The sequence below is a fragment of the Dermacentor silvarum genome, chromosome 9 (genome assembly GCF_013339745.2).
Source record: "Dermacentor silvarum isolate Dsil-2018 chromosome 9, BIME_Dsil_1.4, whole genome shotgun sequence".
Taxonomy (NCBI): domain Eukaryota; kingdom Metazoa; phylum Arthropoda; class Arachnida; order Ixodida; family Ixodidae; genus Dermacentor; species Dermacentor silvarum.
Genome location: NC_051162.1, coordinates 5,704,069 through 5,728,906, shown reverse-complemented (window position 1 = coordinate 5,728,906; position 24,838 = coordinate 5,704,069). Strand labels below are relative to the sequence as shown.

The following is a 24,838-nucleotide window of genomic DNA, read 5'->3' as shown; positions in this document are numbered from 1 at the left end:
CTGTACTCGTGGATCTTTCTCCCTGGAAAGATGCACTGCGGGGAGCCGGTGGGCGTGCACTGAGGGCTGCGAAAGATGCAGTCTGCACGGCAGGCTGATCCACAGCGTCAGCGTATGTTGGTACGCGGCGTTCCTGCAGTGGTTGCCCGAGTGAAACAGGCTGCACCTCCGGTTGTGGTTCTAACATGGCATGCCTAACTTCATCCCGAATGACGGCGGCCAGCGAAGAAACAGTCGACGCGACTTGCGGTTGCTGCAGCTTCCGAAGCTCTTCTTTAACGATAGTTCACACCAGCTCTCTCAACGCTTCGGTGTTATTGCCCATGCCTGCCGAAAGAACGTCCACAGGGGCGCTGCTGACATCACAGTTGTAGTGGCGGGTGCGCTGCTGCAGGGCCTTCTCTATCGTCGTCGCCTCGGTGCGAAACTCGAGCAACAGTACGTGGTGGGTTGCGAACCAACCCGCAAATAGCTCCTCCTTCACACCACGCATAAGATGGCGCACTTTCTTCTCGGACATGTTTGCATTGGCACGTTTGAACAGACGGGACATGTCCTCGATGTACATGCCGACACTCTTGTTGGTGCGCTGGTTCCTGGCTTGCAGAGCATTCTCAGCCTTCTCTCGGCGATCGGCGCATGCAAACGCAGCAAGCAGATGTCGCCGAAACTCTTCTCACGACGTTAAAACCGCTTCGTGATTCTCGTACCATGTCTTTGCTGAATCCCCCAACGCGAAGTACACGTGGCGACGTTTCCGTGCCGGGTTCCAGCCGTTGACATTTGCGACCCTCTCGAAGTGCTCCAACCAATCCTCGAAGCCTTCGTACGGGTCGCCGTGGAACAGCTCAGGCATGCGCGGCGGGTACACGACGACCTCGGGTGATGTCGCCTGGCTAGTCATCGTCGTGGCGTCAGTGGAAGACATCGTCCGTGTGGCCGTAGCAGTGGGAAGCCGTCCGAATTCAGGCGGGTCTCCCCGAAGTCGGCGGCTGGCGCGCTGGTGCACTGGAGTCACCTCTCCAGATTCCAATCGCTGAGGATCGGGGCTCCGGTCTCTGGCACCCAGGGGACTTCCAAACATACCCCGCACCTCCACCAGAATGTAACAGTATTTCGAGGAGTAAAATACAAAAACTGGTTTATTAAGGGCGAACCTGTGCCCTGCAACTAACTATGTACACGAAGAGTTTTCAAGAACGTTCCACACGAGCGTCTCTGCGCCGAACGCACTTCTTTCTCTTCCAGTGATCGTCCGCGCCCCTGTCTCGTGCGCGTGCACGAGCGGCATACATTGCGCCACCCCACGAAACCAAGCAGGCGCGCGAGAGGTAGCAGACGCTCTTTTGACACAGTGGCTCGCTGGCTACCGTCGTAGAACACATGTTTAGGAGCAGACTTGCCACAATATATCGGGTCGCTGGAAGCCAAGTCTGGGAAAAAAAGCGGAAAATCCAACATGGCCTCCAAGAACGGGTAGCATGGCTCGGAACGAGAGCTTTAGTTCAAAAAGTCAAACTTAGGAGCATAAATTCGTCCGAAAAATCGGTTGCGAAAATGCATTAGCTCTATGAGAACCCTGACGGTGCATTTATGAAGTCCGGAATGAATATCCAAGTCCGAAAAATCGGTCGGCGACTGTATACGCTTATGTTCGGATAATACGATTTTCAGAAGATACGTTTTATTTCCAGTTTCCCTGAAGATCGTATCGATGCAATTCCACTGTATTTTCGTTTTGAGAGAAAGCCGGCATGGTTATCGACCATGTCACCGGTGGCTCCTCGAAACCGAAGCTAGCGAAGCCAAGCCGCTCTGGTTTTCGCTGATGAGAATTCGGAGCATGCATTGACTGCACTTTCATCTGCCTGTAGCGACAACATGACAATGGTTGAGATACAGGACGCGATTTTGTAGCGATGCTTTCCGCTCGATTCTATGCCATTTTTAGCATTCACTGTTCATAACTGGCTGATCCTATTAACGCGTGCAGGCACGAAAAGCGTGAAAAGGAATAGCATAACAGGCATTGGCAGAAAAGCAGCACCACAGAATGTCTAGGCCATAGGCAAGCGGTATGTGCTCACAGCAACACGTGTTCACAAACTTGGGACGTATTCTTGGGCTATCACTTTCAAAAGATCATTTTCCCTATATTTCACGTGACTAGCACTGCATCAACAGGTAACAGCGTTTCTGCACAGATAAGATAGTGTGTTTGGCACTATGCCAAGAATGCCAACGCCACAGACGCCGATGGGTCTGGTGCTATTATCACACGAAATCAAAGGTATTTCCGAAAGTGATGATCCGAGAATACAACACACCTTTTTTGGGCACTTGTGGGATACAGTCACTTATTTTTGGGCAAATCATGTACAGTGTAGACCACTTTTAACTTAAGTCGCCGGAGTCACGAATATCCCCACTATAAGCGGTACCACCATTATAACCAAAAATGATTTTATTTCAATAGCAATTACATGGACACTCCAGGTGCATTTCGGCTGTCAGCGCGACATTGCGTACAAATTCCAAGGGCGATAAAATCGTCACAGCGCCGTATGCTGTATGTGCAAGTGAAAGCGTCCCCTAGGGTGAGCCGGCAATCCCGGCTGGATCGCCGGCTCAAAGCGGGAAGGAAGCGCGCCGTCTTCCATCGTGCGCATGGCTCCAGGGGGAGGGGAGGGACGGGAGGGTCGCTTTCTACTCCGGGCGGCCCGGGCGGCTGCGGGCATCCACCGGGCCGCTGTATCTTGAAAGTCATCTGCAACGGGGGCACAGTCTGCCGTGCGCTGTGTTTTCGCGGCTTAGTTCACGTTGATGCGAGACGCAGCACGAAGGTCAATTTGCTTACTGCTGCAGTCGCGCTTCCTCACTATAGCGTTTTGACAGCAAGTTTCGTGGTCATTGAGTGAGATGTGTTCATGTTTGCTTATGCACACGTGACACCATGTTTGTTAATGCACAGAGAGCGACGGCGGCGGACATGCTGTCGTGCGCTCCCGCCTTCGCGTCATTCTACCCGCTCCGCGCGAGAAATGCTGGGATGCGTGGCCAGCGCACCAGGAGAGAAATGGGAACAGAGCTATTCATGCACCAGCAATGTTGGAACGCACCTGAAGGCGCCAGACACGCCGGCTGTGTCGCGTCGTTGGAGTATAGACGCTGGTTGTTCGCCACCGTGACGTCGAGGAGCTCGATGCGTGCGTTACGTCGAAGTATATCTGCAGCTTGAGGGGAGTGTTCGCAATCTCGGTTGACTGCCCAACTTCCAGGCAGCCGCACTGTAACCAGTATTTCGTCTCTCGCAACTGCACTATAAGTGATACGCGTATACATAGACTGCTATGGGAAAATTATCGGCAGTCTGAAAAGACCGTACAGTAAAAGCTCGTTAATTCGCACCTCGTTAATTCGAATTTTCGAATAATTCGAACTAAGTGGCACAGTCCGGCCTTGCTCCATAGAGCCCCATGTATTGAAAAGCTCGTTATTTCGAATGCTAATCCGGCCCGCCACGGATAATTCGAACTGCGCGCCGCCATAGCCAGCTCGCAGTCTCTGCTGTTAAGCGATAGATGGCGCGACATACACTATCATCATCGCGTGTTTTTAGGGGGCAGCACTTGCGTTTATTCGCAAATGCTCTGCCGCATCGTCATGGACAGCGGGATACGCAGTGCGTTCGGTGGCAACCCCGAAATCGGCCATTCTCTCCGTCGCCAGTGCAATCGCAACGTCTAACTTCTAAGCCTCTCTTTTGTTCTGTACGCGTCCGTCGCAGACCGACACTGCTCGCGTGCCGCTATGTCGTCGCGTGGAAAATACCGTGCCAAAACGTTGAAGGAAAAAGTGGAAATTCTGCGGGAAGTGGATGCAGGGAAGAAGAGTAAGAATGAAATTGCCAAAAAGCACGATATACCGAGAAGCACGCTGTCGACCTACATCCGCAATAAGAAGACTATTGAGGACTCATACGCGGCTGAAACTTTCGCCAAGGATCGGAAGAGAATTCGTACAGCAAAGCACCCGGACCTGGAGGCAGCGTTGCTCGCATGGATTAAGGAAAAACGGAGCCAGGATATCCCATTGAGTGGCCCCATCATTGTAGCGAAGGCGGCTGATTTCGCGCTACGTCTGAACGTCTCCGACTTCGCCACTTCGGACGGGTGGTTTCACCGCTTCAGGGAGAGACACGACCTCGTTTTCCGCAGTGTGTGCGGCGAAGCCAAAGCCGTAGACGCGGAAACCTGGACCGTGTGGCGGAATGGTGCGCTACTAGATCACCTGAACAGGTACGCACCATCCGATATTTTTAATGCCGACGAGACCGCCTTGTTTTTTAAACTCTTGCCGGACAAAACGATCACCTACAAGGGGGACGTGTGCGCAGGCGGCAAATGTTGCAAAGAGCGGGTGACGGGGTTGCTCGGGGCCAATATGACTGGAACCGAGAAGCTCCCCCTATTTGTGATAGGGAAGTCGCAAAAGCCTCGATGTTTTAAGAACATTCGCACGCTGCCGGCCGACTATGCAGCAAATAAGAAGGCCTGGATGACGGGCGAGCTTTTCAAGCAGTGGCTGAGGAAACTCGACCGAAAATTTGAGCTCGGCAAGAGGCAGATTCTCCTCCTCGTCGACAACTGCTCGGCGCACAAGGTGGAAGTCGAGTTGAGAGCCATTGAGCTGGTTTTTCTTCCGGCTAACACCACTGCGGCTCTTCAGCCTATGGCTCAGGGCGTTATAAAAGTTTTGAAAAGCTTTTATAGACGCCACGTTCTCGAGAAGTTGCTCCTGTGCTCCGATAATGAGAAGAGCTACACCGTCACTCTGCTCACAACCCTGCACATGCTTGTGCGTGCCTGGAATCAGGTAACCACAGAAACAATTGCGAATTGTTTCCGGCACTGTGGTTTCGGAGCCCTTAACGCAGACGCAAAAGAAGTTGAAGAGGACGTCCGCGCTCCGGTTCATGTACGGGAGGTGCTGGGCGATGTGGACTTCGGCGACTACGTGAATGTCGACAGCTGCGCGGCGGTGTGCGGTGCCGTGACCGATGATGAAATCATCGCCCAAGTCGTTGGCAAAGACGAAAACCCAGCCGTGGACGATGACGACGCGAATGATGAAGATGATGATGATGATGTTGGTGAAACACCGGTACGACCTTCGTTGGCACAGGTGATGGACGGACTAAATCACGCCCGGCTTTTCTTCAGTTTCGAAGAAGGCGAAGACGATGCTTTCCGGCTCATTCGAGCACTGGAAGATAAAGCAGCAGCAATCGCTTTCAGAGGCAAAAAGCAGAAAACCATTACGGACTTTTTTTGCAAATAAATGTACCTAGAGGTGCTCTACCTTGTTTTTGTCATCAGATGTGGCTTTCTTTAATCACTTTCGTTAGTTCGAATTTCGGTTAATTCGAACTCGTTAAGTGTCCCCGTGAAATTCGAATTAACGAGCTTTTACTGTATTATATCCGGTCCTGCACTATAAGTGGTTACATTATAAGTGGTCTATACTGTATATCGGTTATAACAATGAGAAGCTGCTGCACCGTCAACTTTTGTATGTTTTCTATGGTGAAATAACCCACTTACTACAATGGCCTGTGCCACATTATCGGTTACGATAAGTCTGGCTACTGGGTGTCCGTTCCGAAAGAGAATGGAATGCGAAATTCTTGAAAAGAAAAACGAAAAAAAAAAAAATTCAAGCCGCTGCAAGCCGCCGCACGCTATTTTCCAGCCTCACTCGCCTCTCTCCCGTCGCCCTTCCCCCCCTCTGAACACAAATGGGCTGCACCCATAGCTTTACGCCGCACCACCCTACGAAACACGAATGGACCATACCAACTGCACTAATAGCTGGCAGCGGTGGCCGCGATTGCTCACTGGCCACTCATACGGCTCTTACTGCCGAGTTCTGCCAACGGATTAGTACGGGTGTCACACGGCGCACTTTTGATTGCCATCAAAAGTGGTTGTGTGACACTGGGATAAGTCGTTCTGGGCCACGTGGTATCTCAGCCTCATTTGACTCGCTGTCGAAATGGAAGATTACTGATCCGCCCACTGATCATTGGCAATGCATGATGTTCCAGTGAATAGAAAGCGCACTGCTATAGATTTGTAAACGAAGTGCTTCTAATCGATAAGGCAATCGTCGCGAAAATGCTTGCATCGGATACCGACGGTGACGGCAGCAGCGATGATGCGATAGGACAGACTGCATCAACGTTGTCCTTGCAGGCGGCCCTGCAGATGATTCAGTCCCTCTGGGGCTTCGTTTTAGCGAGGGACCTTCGCAAGAGAAAGATGTCGGCAAGCTTCACATAAAGCAAGCAAAGCTGACAGGCATGAGGTTTTCTCGTGCAAGCCAGTGAGAAGTATGTGGCGAGTTGCTTGCGGCGATCTCACCCCAGCGTTTCTTTCGGATTTCTCAAAGGCTGCCAGCGACGTTCTTGCACTTTTTAAAAGCCCCTTTTGAGGCCACCAATGTGATGCCTCGGCCGAGACCGTATGTCACTTGCCGTGACACTGCTTTGCAGTCCTTATAGCAGAGCAATTCTTGAACACCGACAGCCATGGCTTGTCACATGCAATCGGAGTATGGGGGAAGCAGTTAAACGAGTCAACACAATCAGCAGCCGGATGGAATAAGGTGGTGGGCACTGACCTCCCCTCCATTACAGTTTTCTCACAACAGCTCTGCCATCTCCAAATTTTGATTTTTTTCATGCAACCCAGCTATAGCAATGGAATTTTACAACAAGAATGGTTACAACAATGGAATTTTCGTGGCACTTGAATATTGTTATAAGGTGGTTCGACTGTTATTCATTGTGAGCTACCGCGTTAAATCTTCCTGAGGCAGGCTGAAAACAGGCGTCTTTGATGCATTCTCTGTATAACAAAACTGACATCTGGGCAGTCGGTTTATCTTCATCCTGGGCAAACAGCATAACGCAGACACAGACAAGAGTTAAGGAAGTGGTGGGACAGGCGGTGAGCTTGTAACTAGAAGTTTTATTAATATGAAAAGAAATTTATAAACATGAACATGTGATGCGAACTCACTAAACACAATGCAACAAGCATGAAACGATTTCCGGGCATGCTCATACAAACCTGACATCAACACTTAGCGCACATCAGGCCTTATCCTTCAAACCGTTGTCTAGAAAATTGAATTCATTGCATGATAATGATACCAAAGAATGACTGATAAACAAATATTTGTTCTTCCATATATGGTAAGCCTCAACTGTTTCCCTCATGAGTTGATTACAATGATGATGAATGATGAGCTCCATATGGGATCCGCAGTCACATGTACTGTAATGTGCTCCGATATGCGACAGCCTATCATTCTTGCCGGCTCTTCCGTGCTTTTTCAAGAGCACATCGATGCAGCACGCAGCCTGCACGATATACACACTCCTGCATGATATACACACTCCCTCACAACTGCGTAGTCGCCAACCATGGTAGCGTCGATAGCGACCGCGGTTTCGTCCGCACTTCTTGCAACGAACGGTAGTTTCGTTTTGACTTGGTGCGTGCGTCGTCCGCCTGCTTTCTGAACCGCAAGGTCACCATCCATGATCGCGTCGATAACCACCGCAGTTTCATCTGCAGCGGCTGTGGCAAACAGTAGTTTCGTTTTAACTCGGTGTGCGCGTCGGCTGCGTGCCACACAACTGCATAGTCGCCAACCATGGTAGCGTTGATAGCAACCGCGGTTTCGTCCGCACGTCTTGCAACGAACCGTAGTTTCGTTTTGACTTGGTGCGTGCGTCGGCCGCCTGCCTTCTGAACCGCAAGGTCGCTGTCCATGATCGCGTCGATAGCGGCCGTGGTTTCGTCCGCAGCAGTTGCGGCAAGCAGTAGTTTTGCTTTGACTCCCTGCAAAGCTGTCGAAGATTAACCCTTTGCGGTCCGTTGTCGGGAACACGGCCGTAGCAATCTGCTGTCGGACGGTGCCTGACAAGGGGGTTCGGGGGTTAAATTTCGCAGTTTTTCTCTGCGATTCGTGCGCATTCTTTGTATACACGATGTGCCATCTCTTGAGGGATAAATAAACTTTGTTTGTTGAAGTTTACTTCTCTTTGTACTAGGGTACAGCACAATGTTCAGCACGGCTTCTGGATACCAGAGCGTTCTCACTTGCGCGCGGAACAGCACGTTCGCGTGCAATAAACACGAGGCGCCATCTCTTGAGGGATAAGTAAATTTGCTTGTTGAAGTTTACTTCTCTTTGCACTAGGGTGCAGCACAATGTTCAGCAAGGCTTCTGGATACCAGAGCGTTCTCACTTGCGCGTGGAACAGCACGTTCGCTCGGTTCGCTGAGAAGCATGACTACTTTTTCATCGCGTGCGTTTTACAGTGGCGCATTTAGTGAAAGCTTCAAGAGGTTTCCATTGTCAATAGCTTTATTTTGAGGCGGACACAGCTGCAGAATCATGCTGAGAAAGAACAGCGACACCTGCCGTTCCGTCGCAACCTCTTCCAACAACTGGTGGGTGACGTGAGGGCTAGAGCCAAAAAGCGGGGCCCGTCTGCGCAGAAGGAGTGCGAGGAAAGGCTAGATGGGAGGAGCCATTTCATCAACAAGCTCCCAGGCCGAAATAGCAGAGACTGTGCTGTTTGTAGCGATTGAAAAACAAACGGAGGCAGGAGGGAAACAGTTTTTTTCTGCAAAGCCTGCAGTAACAACCCTGGCCTGCACCCAGAAACATGCTTCGAGCCGGTATCACACGCTGCTCAAATATCGGTAGAGGAGTTGCCTGCAGAATACAAAAGAAAAAATAAATATCCTATGAGTTTTTCGTCCAGTTTGTGGTTTTCATCGCGGCGCTATAAACTGGCAAAATAGTTTCGGACCAGGACAGCCGGAAAGTGTGTAAAAGTTTCGGACCGCAAAGGGTTAAGAGCACCGGCTACATCGCGATGGACGGACAATTTGTTGGCGAGCAGCTGATTGGAGAAAAAATAATCGGGATGTATGCGTGCGAGGCCTTCGCCGCTGCTAGCGCTAATGAGTCATGAGATGACTAGAATTTCAGCTTCCGCACTGGTCTTCTGCTAAATAAATATAAACAGGATTGGCTGATTCACTGAGTAAATAAAAGTGTGTTGATGTAGTTAAGCATTTGTTTATTGTTTTCTTGATACCCTTGATAATTTGACATTTGGTTAATTAGGACATTTTAATTCGGTTAATTCGGGGGGTTCCTTGACACTTCATGGAGCTTAGCAGGGTTCCCCGGAACGAACATGCTTGAGAACCCCTAACCCTAACTAACAAAACGTGCGTGATGTCATGTACCCAAAGAGTCACATGAACAGAGGTCACTTGATTGCGAGCACCTGCAGTCACAATGACGGCATGATGAGAAGTGCTGGCAGTGGGGGCATGCTTGGCCCAAAGCGAACATGTGAAGCGCCACTAGTAACATCCACTATAAATTTGGCCAACCTTTAACACACAGGCCCTGCTTACTCAGACAGGCTGGCACAAGTGCCGTTGAAGTCGAGACAGCACAGTGGCAGCGGCACAAATGGGCCTGGTGTGTCTGTATGTATTGCTGCAGCAATGATATAAAAGTTGGTGTCGCAATAATGAAACAGTTTTGTTTTGCACACATGAAATGGCAGATCAAAAGAGCAATAAAAGCTTACCGTATTTACTCAAATCTAACGCGCCCTCGATTGTAACGCGCACCCGTTTTTCGTGACCTCCCCCCCGAAAAAAAAATCTCCTTGATTGTAATGCACACCCGTTTTCCGTGACCAAAAAAAAAGTACTGCACACCTCATGCTTTCATACAGCAATACAACTTTGTCTCGTTTGGAAAAACAAAGATTTAATCTCGATGCACTGAAGTTGTGATAATAAACAAAACACACCCACAAAAGGAAACGGCCTATCTTGCCAAGAATGTTCTACGCCGGCACAAGGTTCACTCGTCGTCGCTGTCGGACAACTCCTTATCGCTGTTGACCGACCAAAGCATTTCATCCTCGGTGCCGTCCATGGCATTCGATATCCCACATTTTTTAAAGGCCTTGCTGACCATGGCGGACGGTATCATGCACTACGCATCTTTCGCCCATCCAGTGAAGTCTTGCAGCGAGGCACATTTCATTCTAATGCTGGGAGTGAATTCATGGCAGCCACTCACGAGCCATTTGGTGTAGAGCGCCTGAATCATATCTTTAACCGGCTTGTTTAAACAAACATCGAGCGGCTGGAGCTGCGATGTCATGCCGCCGGGTATCACGACAAGGTCAGTGTTGCACGCAGCGAGCTTGTCTTTGATGCGTTGGTCAAGATGGCACCTGAACGCGCCGAGCACAAGCATCGCACGCAGGCCCAAACTGCCGCCGGGCCTCTTGCGCCAGACGTGATCAATCCAGTCGGCGACCAAGTCTGTCGTTATCCAACCTTTTTCATTTGCGCGCACAATCACGCCACTCAGAAACACGATTCCCTTCGGGAGCGTCTTGCGTCTAAATATAAAATACGGGGGCAGCTTGTGTCCATCCGCGGTGCAACAAAGCATTGCGGTGACGCGTGTTTTTTCGTGGTCGGAAGACAACATGCGCACTTGCTTCGCCCCCTTCTTTTCAACGGTTGTGGTGGCAGGCATATCGAAGTAGAGCGGTGTCTGATCGGCATTTCCAAACAGGCCGAGGTGGTAGCCGTTCCTGCGGCGCAAGCTCAAAACGAACCGCTGAAAACTGTGCAGCTTTTCTTCGTATTCTTCAGGCAACTTCTGGCATATCCCCGTCCGCCTTCGAAAAGAAAAGCCTTTTCTCTTCATAAAATTTGACAGCCAGCACCTGCTCGCTTTGAAATCGCTCCGCGTTAGCCCTGTTTGTAGGGTTAACTGCATCGGCCGGACTTTGAGCAGATCGGTCGTCACGGGCCGCTGCGCCGCTCGCTGCTCTTGAACGTATTCTGCGAGCCGCTCTTCTATTTCGGCAAACCGGCCCTGCTTCGGTCCACTGAAGCCCTTTCGTGTAGCCTTGCTGGCGAAAATCTTCTCCTTCTGATTGCACCAGTCCCGCACGCATGTTTCTGGAACTCCGAATGCACGTGATGCAGCCCGATTTCCGTCCGTCTCCGCACACATTATGATTTTGGTTTTAAAAGCGGCATCATGATGAACTCGGCGTATCTTCGCTGTCGGCACGTCCATGCTGGTAGATCAAACGCAGAAAACGGGTAGACTAACCTAAGCACATGTACCACCACAGCACACGAAGGACGCTACTGCAGCTAGGCATAGACAGCTAGGCTCGAAGTGCGTACGAGGCGGCCATTTTGAAATGCCGATGGCGATATATCAGAGATTTAGGGTCGTACTCGATTCTAATGCGCACCCAATTTTTGGACCCGATATATCGCAAAAAAGGTGCGCGTTAGATTCGAGTAAATACGGTAATACAAAATTGGTGGCAGATCTATTTTTTGGAGATGATTGGCGACGTTAAAATGATTAAAAGCTCAAAGCAACACTCCTTGTTCGATTGCTCCAGATCATTTCAAGTTTCCATCTTCCTCTGTCTAGTTTTGATTTATAATGGGTGCGTAATTTGTGACGGACATATTCGATATGTTTTGATGGTTATTATCGCCGTCCCATTTCAGCGGCTCATACCCAGAGACCCAAATTGTCTGCTAGGTCAGACAGCCGCCAATAGGAGGTAGTCGTGCACGTACGGCAAGACAGCCGCCAGCCCATACCAAGTGGCCAAAGATAGCAGACAACTTGGGTCACTGAGTATGGGACGAAGGTTAGATGGAAATGCTAATTGCAGTATTGTAATGTTTTATTTATGCAATAAAAGCAAGTGAATGCTGTGTTTTCGTCTTTCCTTCCCAGTCAAGCCACATCCTCGACAACTTGTGTTGTCATGGCAAATCACGAGATTGGATCCATGCCCACCTGTAGTGCTTGAAGTGGTAGTTGAGCCAGAGCACATCGGCATCCTTCTCCTCGTCGACCAGCTCAAAGGATGGATGTGTCAGGCATTGCCGCACCTGCCCATAGTCCGAGTAGACACGCAGCTTTCGGTCTCGGGCCACATCGGACACAGTTGCCGCTGGATCCGGCTCCGTCTCCTCCTTCCGGCCACTCTGCAACGTTTGTACGCACAAGCCAAGGTTCATACAGAACATTCAAGTTCAAGGAAAGTTCAAGGATTTCAAGGTTGCTGCAGGCCACAATTGAAGGACGTTGAAATGCACTTTATTGCGTCAATTCCAACTTATCCAGCTTGTCCACCTTATCCTCCTTTCATTAGAAATAACGAAAGTTTGGTCCCATAGAAATGTGTGGGTGCCGGTCGTGACCATTGACCATAATTAAATTAACCAAAAAATTTTATTTGCTGGTGTTGAATTAACGGAAGTCTACTGCATTTAATTTTTCGAATATTTTGTATATAGTACACTTCCATTAATTCGACTTCAGTTAAAGCGGTTCCTGGTTAATTCGATCTCGACCATTTTTGGCCATGAAAAATGACAATCCAAAAATTTTGTGCTTCGAACAAAAAAAAAAGAATTATTGTCACAACCTTCAACACGCATTTAGCCATGCAGTCGATACTCAACGACCCTTCTACAGTAGCCGACGAATTTTTCGGACTCTAAAAATTCGGACTTGTTGGATATTCTGGACTTCATAGATGTACTGTCAGGATTCCCATAGAGCTAACGCATTTTCGCGACCGATTTTTCGGACGAATCTAGGTGCCAATGTTCGATTTTCCAGACTAAATCGCTCGCTACGAGCCACGCTACCCGCTTGAGGGCCGCCATGTTGGATTTTCTGCTGGCTTGGCCGGGCTTGGCTTCCAGTGCCCCCCTGTATAGCCTTCAAGATCAGTAGACGCAAGCTATCCTCCCGTCTCCGAGGCCATGCCTGCCCTTCCTTGGCTGACAAAATGTTCCAAAAAGCAGCACTTGCTTTTTTTTTTTCAGTCAGCACTATCGTTTTGTTTTTTTTTTAAGTTTCGGTTGCTCCGTCCGCTGTGTGCGGGTGAAAGCGTGCGAGGGTCAGCCGGCAACCGCAATTTAATCTCGCGCACGCGAGAGAGGAAGGCGGCCGGAGGCGCGCGGACTTCGTTCGCTCGCAGGGCACGGGGTGTAGGCGACGGAGACGGTGGGGAGTTGCGTTCAGCTCTTGCGGCTGCTGCCGACGGAGCTGCCGCGCAGGCACCGTATCTTGAAAGCGATCTGCTACGTGGCCGAAGTGTGTGCCCGCGGGGGACTCAATTTCAAAGCGATCTGCGATGGGTGCAAAGGGCGTGCGCCGAGTGCCCGTAGCTTCGTATACGCGGGTTGTTTTTCTCTTTTATTTCTACGTTCGCGTTGAAGACAGCTTGAAGGTCAATTTGCCCGCGGTCATCGAGCGAGATGTGTTCATGTAACCTGTGCGTGTGTGACACCACGCTTATTTAGTTATAAGCGCATATTTACAACCTTATACGGCCGATAAAACTAACATCCTTACTACGTATCGCTGTTTATTAATTTACTATCGCAATCGATGCTCTGCCTTTTAGGCGAAACTGCAAGATATTTCTTAGCCGCTCTAAGCCTCATAATTTTTTTCTCTTGGCGGGGGGAGGGGGGGGGACGAGTTTTTTGGACTGTTTGGTTTTTCGGACTGCTTGATTTTTCGGACTATTTTTCAGTCCCCGCGAAGTCCGGAAAATCGGTCGGCTACTGTATTGCGTTTCTTAATGGGGGACGTGGCTTTGAAAATCAACTTCCTGGTTTCTTCATGCATTTTGTTGAAAATTGGCACAAATGTTTAGAATTTCTCCCTGATACTTCGATAAAAGTTTCAGAGCGATACCTTGAGAACCTTTTACTGAGCAGAATTTTTCTCTCAAACTTTCTGGAGGGCGTGGGGAGCTTTAAGAAGCATGATGAAAGGCTCGTTGAGTATTGACTACATAGCTCAGTGCGTGCTGAAAGTCGTGACAGTCTTACTTTTTTGTTTCGCAACAAAAATATTTTGGATAGTCATTTTTCAAATTACCTTCGTACCAAGCACACTTTCGGGGTGAATGAATAGTCGCACCATAAATTTATAAAAAGTCAAGATAAAAATGCGAGACTGTCACAACCTGCCCTGTAGTCCAAGGAACGTGACAAAAAAAAAACAACAATCAAAATAGGCTAAATGGTAACGATGAACTCAGCTACAGAAACTGAGCAGAAAGGCAAAAAAAGTGTTGAGAAAACTGCTCTCAAAGTTTCACCTTCTCTTCAGTTCTCTAAAAGGCACCAAATTTGTAATCTTAATCTTTGATGTGTTTTGTGATGTGGGGCTTCTTGGTCATGTGGCCTCTGGTCCGCTGTGCCTTCGTTCTGCCTTTTTCATGTTTGTATGGCATTCTTTACTGCTGCTCCACAAAGAGCATGGTGCCTGCGTTTCAAACCAAGTGAGGTGCAGAACTCTATGTGGGCATGAATATAGTTCTAGCATTCTACCTGCAGACTGCCTCATTGATAGCAGCCTCTAGTGCAGTCAGTGAGGCATTGTTTTCTTTTGGTAGAATCGACCATGTTACTGAATGAAGGTTCTCAGCAGCCTCCTGAATCATCTTCCATTGACAATGGCTATGGAGCTTAGGAGAGCCACTGATAGATAGGCAGAACTGCAGCTGCTTTCCAGCCTGTACTTTTGTATGATGCCTCACTTCTGCAGGCAGGTGTCTGTGCCAGCCCTACTGGCCTAGTGAACAGAGCTCATGATGAGGTTCTCTTTATGAAGGGGTGGTATGATAGGTATTGGTACGAGATATCGTGGCAATACGATAATAGAGTCTGCGCGCAATGTGCTAAGTCACGGGTTCGAGGTGCCGATGCGCGAAATGCCTGGTCACAAGTCCAAGGAATAGACGCTCGATGAGCTTAGTCGCGCAGTCCGAGGTGCCGACGCGCGAAGTGCCTAGCCGCGGGTCCAAGGAGGTGACACTCAATCAGCAATATGCCGAGGCGAAAAATGCCTAGCCGTGGGCTTGAGGAATCGACATTCAATGCGCTTAGTCGCGCAGTCGGAGGCGCCAATGCACAAAATGCTTAGTCAGATGCTTTGCCGCGGGTCCGAGGATTGCGTGCGCGATGTGCTTGGTCATGAATTCTAAATACCGAGTGCTGAAAGGCTTAGCCATGTGTCCGAGGATTCCGTGCGTGAAGTCCGCGTCGCCGATGCTCGGAATGCTTAGCCGCGAGTCTGAGACGTCCACAAAAAGAGGGGTCGGCCACACTACTGCGATGTCTGCGTAGCGCCCGTTTTGACAGTCGTCGAGATTATAGAAAATGCCCAAAGCTTGCGAGGAGACCGCACCAAGCGGTGCTGAGGTCGCCATTGCAGAGCGAGCATCGGACCAATGGCAAACCGCACTGGAGTCACGTGGCGGGCGCGGCTAATTGGAGACTCCGGAACGATCTTCAATTATTTGCTTTTTGTGCGCTTGTTTCTGTATGGAGGAGATAGCTGAAGCGGCAAATTTGAAGATGGATAAATGCGCTTTCCGACGAGATTAAGATGGCAGCGCTCGGTTGCGCCGTTCCGGAGATATCGTGGCTTGAAAAACGCTGTTCTCTCGTGATTTCCGCAAGATTTTTCGACACCTTGGCTGATGCATCAAATTCTTTAGAGCACTTCTACGTGGTTTTCAGTGATGATATTTATGAATCAGGTAGGAAAAGAGTTATAGAAACTATAGTTTAAAAACTGAATATGTGATTTTCAAAAAATCAATTTTTTTGGCCATCTTCCTCGATGCGACAGCCGCGTCCCCTTTTAATTTCTCCTGGCCCTCCAGAAAGTTCAAAGGAGAAATATTCTGCTGAATAAATTGTTATCAATGTATCACGCTGAAAGATTTTCATCAAAATTCATGAAAAAATAAAGAAGCTGATCTTGAAAGCCACGTCCCCCTATGCCTTTAAGTGCCAACTGGACCAGCGTGTCATGGACAAGCTTGCCACACAGACCTGGTGGTACAGTAGAACCCCGCTGTTACGTTCCCGGGTGCTACGTTTTCCCGGCTGTTAAGTCGTTTTCGGCCGGTCCCGGAACAACTCCCATAGAACCCAATGCATTGGTAACCCCGCTGTTACGTCACTACTGTGGAACCGTTCCCGCATCATACGTTGCAAACTGCCACAGCGTGCCGGCCCGAGCGGCCATTTTGACTTTTCATGTTGCTTGGCTTGGTTGTTTGATGATGGCATTGGCCACCCAAAGTGCCGGGGGCGACACTTATTACATATTTTCGGTTTCCGCCAGCAAAAGTATGGCCTTTGAGATCCGCATTTGCTATCTAAAGATGGTGTCCATGATGTGTTGCGGCCCTAAAATTGGTTTTGGCTCATAGATGTTACGTATGAAGTCCAAGGGCGACAACGCCGTCGCCGCGCGCCGTATGCTTTCTTTCGCGCGCGAGACACGGTCGTCGGCTCCCCTCGCACGCTTCCACTTGCACATGCAGCGGCGCCGTATGCTGCATGTGCGAGTGAAAGCGTGCGAGGGGAGCCGACGACCGCGTCTCGCGCGAAAGAAAGAAAAGCAGGGAGGAAGCGCGCCTCCTTCCGTTGCGCTCGAGGCACCGGCGAGGGAGCGAAGTGGGAGGGATAGCGGGCAGCGTTGTGCTCACTGCTCTGGCATCATACTGCGCGGCGGGGCGAGAGTCGCGCGAGCCGTATCTTGAAAGCGATCTGCGCGGGGGCAGAGTCTACGCAGTGTAGGTGCGTCAGCGGCTCGTAGCTTTGTGCGTGCTGCGTGTTCTCGGCGCTCAGTTTGCGCTGAAGCGATAGACAACAGCACGAAGGCCACTTCGCTCGCTTCTGCAGCGGCGCTTAACTGCGCGTGTCCGCACTCATCGAGCGTGATGTGTTCACGTTTGCCTGTGGGCGCTGACACCATGTTTGTTAATTAGTTAATAAGCGAATGTTTACAAGTTTATACAGACGATAAGACTACTATTCTTACTTTGTATAGCTCATCGCAATCGATACTTTGGCTGTCGGGCGAAATTACTTTTTGTCACACGTAAGAATTAAAATAATATTGTGTGCAGTTCAACACCTACTCCCATTTCTCAATTTTTCCTGTCTCCTGGCTCTTGCGTTTCCCGGCACTTACGTTTTTTTTTTACGGTCCCGTGAAAAACGTAACAGCGGGGTTCTACTGTAATACCGTATTTACTCGAATCTAGGCCGACTCCGATTCTAAGCCGACCCCCCAAAAGTTCGAAGTCCGAAAAAAAAAAAAACTTACCTCGAATGTAGGCCGAACGAAAAAGCGAGGACAGCATTCGCAAAATGAAACAGCATTTATTAAATTTGAACATGCCGAGCTCATTCTATGTCACCTTCGCTGCTAGCCTCGTCGCTATCTTCCTTACTGCTGACATCTTCAAACAGCGCGCTATATTCAGTACCATCCAGCGCATTAGAGATGCTGCATTTCGGAAGGAGCGCACGTTGCGGCGCACGCAAAAACCATCTCCCGTGGCCCACTCCAACGACAGACCGATGCCGAAGTTCCGCCCGGTTTGAACGTTTGACGATGCCTCTACGGCTAGCACAACTACCGTATTTACTCGATTCTCACGCTTCCTCGATTGTAACGCGCACCCGTTTTCCGTGAGGAAAAATTTGGAAAAATAGATTTCCTCCCGATGCACTGATGTTGCGATGAATAAAAAAAGTCGCAGTTTCGCCCGAAAGGCGATGCATCGAATGCGGTAGCAAGTTAGTAGAAGCACGGTGTCACGCGCGCTCAAGCAAACATGAACACACCTCGCTCGTTGACCGCGGAAACGAACTGTCAAAACGCTGGAGACGAAGCGCGCCTTCGTGCTAGTATGCCTCTCGCTTCAACGCGGCGAAAACACGGCGCGCGGCAGACTTTACCAGTCGCAGATTGCTTTCAAGATAGGGCCAAGTCTGATCGTATCGCTGGAGTGCATCGTCGCAGATTACGTCCTGCTTCGGTCCACTGAAACCGTTCCGCATTGCTTTGCTGGCGAAAATCCTCCTTCTGTTTGCGCCAGTCCCGCTCGCAAGTTTCGGATTCTCCGAACGCCCGTGATGCGGCCCGATTTCCGTCCGTCTCCGCACAGACGATCACTTTCCTTTTAAGGGGGGAGGCTACCCTCAGATACCAACTTTTTTGTTTATTGAGATATCTTAATGAAATTTTCAGGATAGACTCGTAGCTAAAGCATTAGTAGAACTACAAAATTTCATGCAGTTATGTTCACTAGTGCTAAAGTTATAGCATTATGTCAGAATGGTGCATATGGTTTTCTTGTTCCAGGCCTGGAGAATTTTCAAAAGGTGCTGCAACTGTGAAATTCACTATGATGATTCCCAGATGGCTACCTCAGGGCAAGACAGAGCCCTTTTTTTAAATTTCCTCGCTGAAAACTTTTAGCAGACCACCGAATTTAGTGTTGGTGATTAAAATTTTATCAATCAAATTTTGATTAAATATCACAAATCACAGACACAATATATTAAAAAAACGGGCTTGTCTTGCCCTCAGAAATTTATTCAGATACACAATAAAAAAAACCTTCTGGAAATCTGATGAGCAGTTACAGAGATATGGCGGGAACAAGCAGCCTCACCAGCCAAAAAAGTCATTTTGAGAAAATGAGCTTTGAAAGTTTAGAGCACATATATTGGTCTAAAATGACCCAGCAGCGTAACTGGAGATGTCCTTAGGCACTCTCTTCCTTTGTCGCCTTTCCACCTTCTCTTGAGATTGCTTCTTGGCCTTCTTCAAAATTTTTCGCCTTCACTTGTAGCGGTGGCAGCTTCAGGATCGCGCTCCATTGCTCTAAATTATCTAAATTTCTGCTCCGTCGCCGGCATAGCGCCAAGTCCTCGTTGCACAGCAGCGCGCTTTTTATCCGCCACCTTTCTCCTCACACGTCAGAAACGTGTTTGCAATTGCACAGTGGACGACGCAATCGCACTGTCCAAGGCAGATGAAAGAGGGTATGTGGAAGCTGTTGTTATCTAGGGCCAGTATTTTGTAGCGATGTGTTACGCTTTATTCAGTGCTAGTCTTATCATCTACCGCTCACGGTCGGCTGATCCCGTTGATAACGTTAGCGGACCGTCGCTCTGATTACTGACCAAGCGCAAAAAGGCATTAGCATCGGAAAGGCATCGCCACAAAATACCGGCCTAGGGCACTGTACTGCTGTCGATTAGCACGAGACACCAGGCGCGCTCCTCACTGACAAATTCTCGCGCCGGTGGAACAGGAATCACGTTGCTAGAAGCGTCGACGCAACCACTCTCGCGTATATGAAGCAGAAGCTGCCCCATAGGAACCGTCGGTGCGGTCATCGTCGGCGCGCAGGGCGGGCGGCGAGCTTCGCCATGCGGACGAGCTCCATAGAACGCTTCCTTGCACCGAACGCATGTAGCGTCTCGAGTTTAATCGGGCGCATCGTGACCGACCGCACAACAATCGGCAGGCCAAACGCAACAACGGTCTCATAAAGACGGTAGAAACTTCGAAAATATGCGAACGGCTGCAAAGATAGACGATAGCGAGCGCAACACACAAAGGTCACCGGCGATGGAGGAGCCGAAGCAGACGACGGCCGGAGTATTATGCAGGAGACCACTACGTCATCGCGCCCAGCAGCCAATGGGAGTGGCGGGCTCCCCCGCGTCCTTGAGGAGCGCGCGCTTCGCCCAATCTCAGCTTCGCCTCTCAGCCGCGGGAAACTTGAAAGCTCTCGCGAGCCCTCCAATCATGAGCGATTTACGCCTCTCCCGTGCTGCCCCCGCCGCCGCGGGTGGCGGGGAAAAAAAGCGCAAGAATGCACGAACAAAACAACACCAAAATGGCGGCGCTCGGTGCAGCGGTAGAGAAATGGCGTTCGCACCAAGTAGGGGTATTTTGAGCGCTCGCTCGCCGCTCGAGGGCTGCCGCGGCTCGTTATAAACTTTATTTGAAATAGTTTCGCGATGAATTAGACGTTGATATTTACAGAAATGGTAGTTTATAAGACATACTGCCCGAATATGGGATTTTCCAAAAATCGCCTTTTTCGCGATTTTTCGGTTTTCAAAGGCCGCGTCCCCCCTTAAATGCGGCATCATGATGAACTCGGTACTTCATGCTGATAGATAGAGCAGACGCTGAGAACGTGAAGACAGACGGTAGACTATTGCCTAAGCACGTGTACTGCAGCACACGGAGGAAGCTTCCTCATGCTACGGTAGCTAGGCACGACGCGCGTGCGAGGCGGCCATTTTGAAATGCCGACGCAGATTTAGGGTCGTGTTGAAAGTGCGCGTTAGATTCGAGTAAATACAGTATTCGTTTAGAAAGCGGCACTATAGTGGCATCGCCCATTTGGTGCCATTACGATAACGCCACACCGCGCGCCGATGCTGCACCATACCGATACTACCGATACGACGCAGGTCAAAATGGCGTCGCTCGTGTACTTCAGCTGGCTACTGGCGCGGCTAGTAGCGGCTGCGATACTGACTTTTCTAGATGGCGCTAACTATGCACCATATTTATCAGTTTCAGTTAAAAACTGGCGCGTTTTTTAAAATCCTCGAATCTAAGCCGACCCTAGAGTTTCGTATGTGATTATTTGAAAAAAACTATCGGCCTAGATTCGAATAAATACGGTACCGGGCGGGATGACTTCCCAGCTGCAGCCACTAGACATGTGTATCAACATACTTGTCAAGAACTGCATTCAGGCACTGATGAATGGATGCCACACATTCACAGCCAGCAACAGAATGAAGTGTGCCTCGATCGAGGAAGTGGCACGGTGGATGCCAGAAACTGGGATTGGGATTCCATCGGCTATGGTCGGAAAGTCTTTCAAAAAATGCGGCACTTCAAATGCGATAGATGGCACTGAAGACGAAATGCTGCGGTCAGAAAGTGAAATGGAGCTATCCGAGAGTGACAGTAAATGAAGATTGTTCAAATAAAAAGATTGTTCACTGTTGAAAATATAAACTTCTTCAGACTTCTTTTCTCTTTCGGTCGCTGAAGTTATGTGCGCGTCAGAGTCAGGGTGTATAGTTTTTTTTTTCTTATCTTTTTCTTTTTTTGCAGGAACCAGGTGTGCGTTTCAAAACGGTATACAGAACAATTAAAGATAGCACATCGAGCTCTTTAATAAACACTCCACACTTGCACACATCACAACTGTCTTATTAAACACATATCACCAATTGCACACCCACAATAGGAAAGATTGCTAATCGCCATTAACTTCGCCGATCGTTTCCAAAGGACAGATGCGCCGTCATTTTTGATTGCTTATTACTGCTGCCGTTAGTACTACTGGATAATCAATGTTTATCTCTGTGGTACTGATGCTGATTATTTGCTTTACTGCCCCCACCTTATTCAATGCTTTCAGGCCTTTAAAAAAGATGACGTGAAGCCAAGAATGTCCAAATGTATCAAAGAGCCTTTGGCTATGTACGACAAGCCAGCAGGCCAATGACCTCACCCTTAGGAAGTCCAGCCTGGGTGCAGGAGGGTTGCAGTCGACATGTGTCAGATCACAAGGCTCCCAAGGGAGCAGGAGCGCTGCACGTGTCACGGGGTCACATGGGGGACCCTCCGCATAATCACGAGTCACTTCGTCTGCACACCAACCAATGCAGCAAGGTTAAAATCTAGGAATTATTCAACACAACTTGAAAGCATTTCCAATGCCATCAGGATTTACTGAAGAGTGTACACCAACACCTGAACTTGCAACACCCTAAAAAAAGACACTAACCACGAGCAAGTCAAATCTCTCATCAATATTTCTCACATCTATAAAGGGTACCGACAGGTTGATCATAACAAATCTAACTTGCCAGAAAGTGACAACGTGCATGCTCAACGTTCCCAATCATTTGTCGGTGGGAAAACCTGGAATGAAATACCCAGCTTCATGGAAACTTGCAAACATTGTACCACTACTAAAACATGACTTTAAAGCACACATATAAGATGGCTAGTTTTCCTCTTTTGCTTTGGATGGCAATTTATGCCTACTTTCATGTTATCGATCCAAAACTAGCCATGTAGGCTAAGCATCTAGGTGATACTGTCAACCATATTGTTTAACACCATGCCAAGATAAGGTCTTTTCTTTCTTTCTTCTTTAAAACTTCAAAAATACTTAAAGACCAGACAACAAGCACCGAAAAGAAAAAGAAAGATACAGTGGAACCTCAGTATTTTGAAAGCCAAGGGGACCAGAAAATAATTCTAATAAAATGTTTTTGGAACAAAAAACAAATAGCATCCCCTTGAATCTTAGAACTACAGAAAGTTGAGTCAGTTGGCAGAGATTGATGTTAGGAAAAAGTCGGGCATGCCGACAAGGACACAGGAAGAGGGAAACGGACCCTATCAACTGAATGGTCACACAGTGAAGGAAAAGAAAGTAGACACAACAAAAATGATCTGCGCATGCTCAGGAATCAAACTGCAACCTGTCCAACTTATCAGCGCAAGCTCAGAAAAGACAGCGCCAACCGTTAATTAGGAACACGTGCAACGACATGAGCCTAGGCAAAAGATACTTTGGCTTGAATATTGACACGTATACATGTTTATCTTTCACCGGTGGCCGCTTTCCACCGGCTAACAAACGTTAAACATTATCGCTCGGCGCAGGACGCGCCTGTATCGGAAGTTTCTAGAACGTTATCGATGCTTCTTTCCGTTGCCTATTTTCACCGACGCTTATGTTATCTGATTGTATGACCGACGCGAATTGTCTAGAACTTTCTGGAAGACCCGTGGGCATCAGGGATTAATCTGGAACCTTCGATGACTCAGGTATAAAAGCCGACGCGTTTCGCCGCTGAGGAGATTTTCGACCATCGCTGACTGTGTTCGCCGCTTTCGTGGTGCTTTGAGTGTAGCTTGCTTTTGTGGGCACAGGTTCGCCCAATAAAGAATCAGTTTCGTCATACACAGTTTTAAGACTGTTTTCTTCAGCGTCACTACTATGTGACAATAATGAGCTTGATAATGTGCATGAAACAATCCAAAATAGAGTCTGCAACTGATAATTTACATTTGCTAGGGTCTGCCTAAAAGGGATCCTGAAACATTGAGTTCCCCAAAAGATAAGTCTTTATTCCACAAGCGGACAGAGAGGCTGCTCAGCACATTGCTGCACACATGTATGCTTGCATGCGACCTGGCCAGTCTGTATTTTGACCATTGTCATGGCTGTCGCTAAAGACAGACGAAAGTGCGGTCTTTAAATGCACCAAATCTCGCACAAGCCGACAGCGTTCCCACAATCGCACGGTCACAGGTTCCTTTGCAACTAGCATTTTCCGGCCGTTCCTTCACTTCTTCAACAGAGACATCGAGGCCAGAGTTGGCAGCACTGAAATTGCCCGATGATTGCAGTCGAAAAAAGTTCTAATACCGTATTTACTCGAATCTAGGCAGACTCCGATTCTAAGCTGACCCCCAAAGTCCGAAGCCAGAAAAAAAGTTGTCGCAGTTTCAGCTGAAAGGCGAAGCATCAATTGCGATAGCAAATTTGTAGAGAGCTATACGGAGTAATGATATTAGCTTTATCAGCTGTATAAACTTGGACATGCAGCAGCACCGGCAACATGCAGAACTGTTGTTGACGCCGTCGGCGTTATGCCCGCGTTCGCTCAAAATACGTGCGGCGTTGGTGACTGTTGCCGGAGCCTCTGATATACCGTATTTACTCGAATCTAGGCCGACTCCGATTCTAAGCCGACCCCCCAAAAGTTCGAAGTCCGAAAAAAAAAAAACTTACCTCGAATGTAGGCCGAACGAAAAAGCGAGGACAGCATTCGCAAAATGAAACACCATTTATTAAATTTGAACATGCCGAGCTCATTCTATGTCACCATCGCTGCTAGCCTCGTTGCTATCTTCCTTACTGCTGACATCTTCAAACAGTGCGCTATATTCAGTACCATCCAGCGCATTAGAGATGCTGCATTTTTGGAAGGAGCGCACGTTGCGGCGCACGCAAAAACCATCTCCCGTGGCCCCCTCCAACGACAGACCGATGCCGAAGTTCCGCCCGGTTTGAACGTTTGACGATGCCTCTACGGCTAGCACAACTACCGCATTTACTCGATTCTCACGCTTCCTCGATTGTAACGCGCACCTGTTTTCCGCGAGGAAAAATTTGGAAAAATAGATTTCCTCCCGATGCACTGATGTTGCGATGAATAAAAAAAGTCGCAGTTTCGCCCGAAAGGCGATGCATCAAATGCGGTAGCAAATTAGTAGACCGCTATGTCACGCGCGCTCAAGCAAACATGAACACACCTCGCTCGTTGACCGCGGAAACGAACTGTCAAAACGCTGGAGACGAAGCGCGCCTTCGTGCTAGCATGCCTCTCGCTTCAACGCGGCGAAAACACGGCGCGCGGCGGACTTTACCAGTCGCAGATTGCTTTCAAGATAGGGCCAAGCCTGATCATATCGCCGGAGTGGATCGTCGCAGATTACGTCCTGCTTCGGTCCACTGAAACCGTTCCGCATTGCTTTGCTGGCGAAAATCCTCTCCTTCTGTTTGCGCCAGTCCCGCTCGCAAGTTTCGGATTCTCCGAACGCCCGTGATGCGGCCCGATTTCCGTCCGTCTCCGCACAGATGATCACTTTCCTTTTAAATGCGGCATCATGATGAACTCGGTACTTCATGCTGATAGATAGAGCAGACGCTGAGAACGTGAAGACAGACGGTAGACTATTGCCTAAGCACGTGTACTGCAGCACACGG

The 24,838-nt window shown here is 49.0% G+C and overlaps 1 protein-coding gene across 7 annotated transcripts in view; it reads right to left on the bottom strand.

Annotated features, from left to right (window-relative positions):
* Window positions 1-24,838, bottom strand: part of LOC119465117 (tubulin--tyrosine ligase-like protein 12) — a 190,162-nt gene that overhangs the window by 130,238 nt on the left and 35,086 nt on the right. For all 7 annotated transcript variants that reach the window (XR_007463256.1, XR_007463255.1, XM_049655702.1 and 4 more), the window contains exons 7-8: window positions 21,560-21,696; window positions 11,962-12,152 (exon numbers count right to left, since the gene is read on the bottom strand). Coding sequence is in view for 5 of the 7 variants with exons in the window: in XM_049655702.1 (XP_049511659.1) it covers window positions 11,962-12,152; window positions 21,560-21,696 (328 nt within the window). In the remaining 2 variants the exon portion in view is untranslated. The remainder of the gene's footprint in view (window positions 1-11,961; window positions 12,153-21,559; window positions 21,697-24,838) is intronic.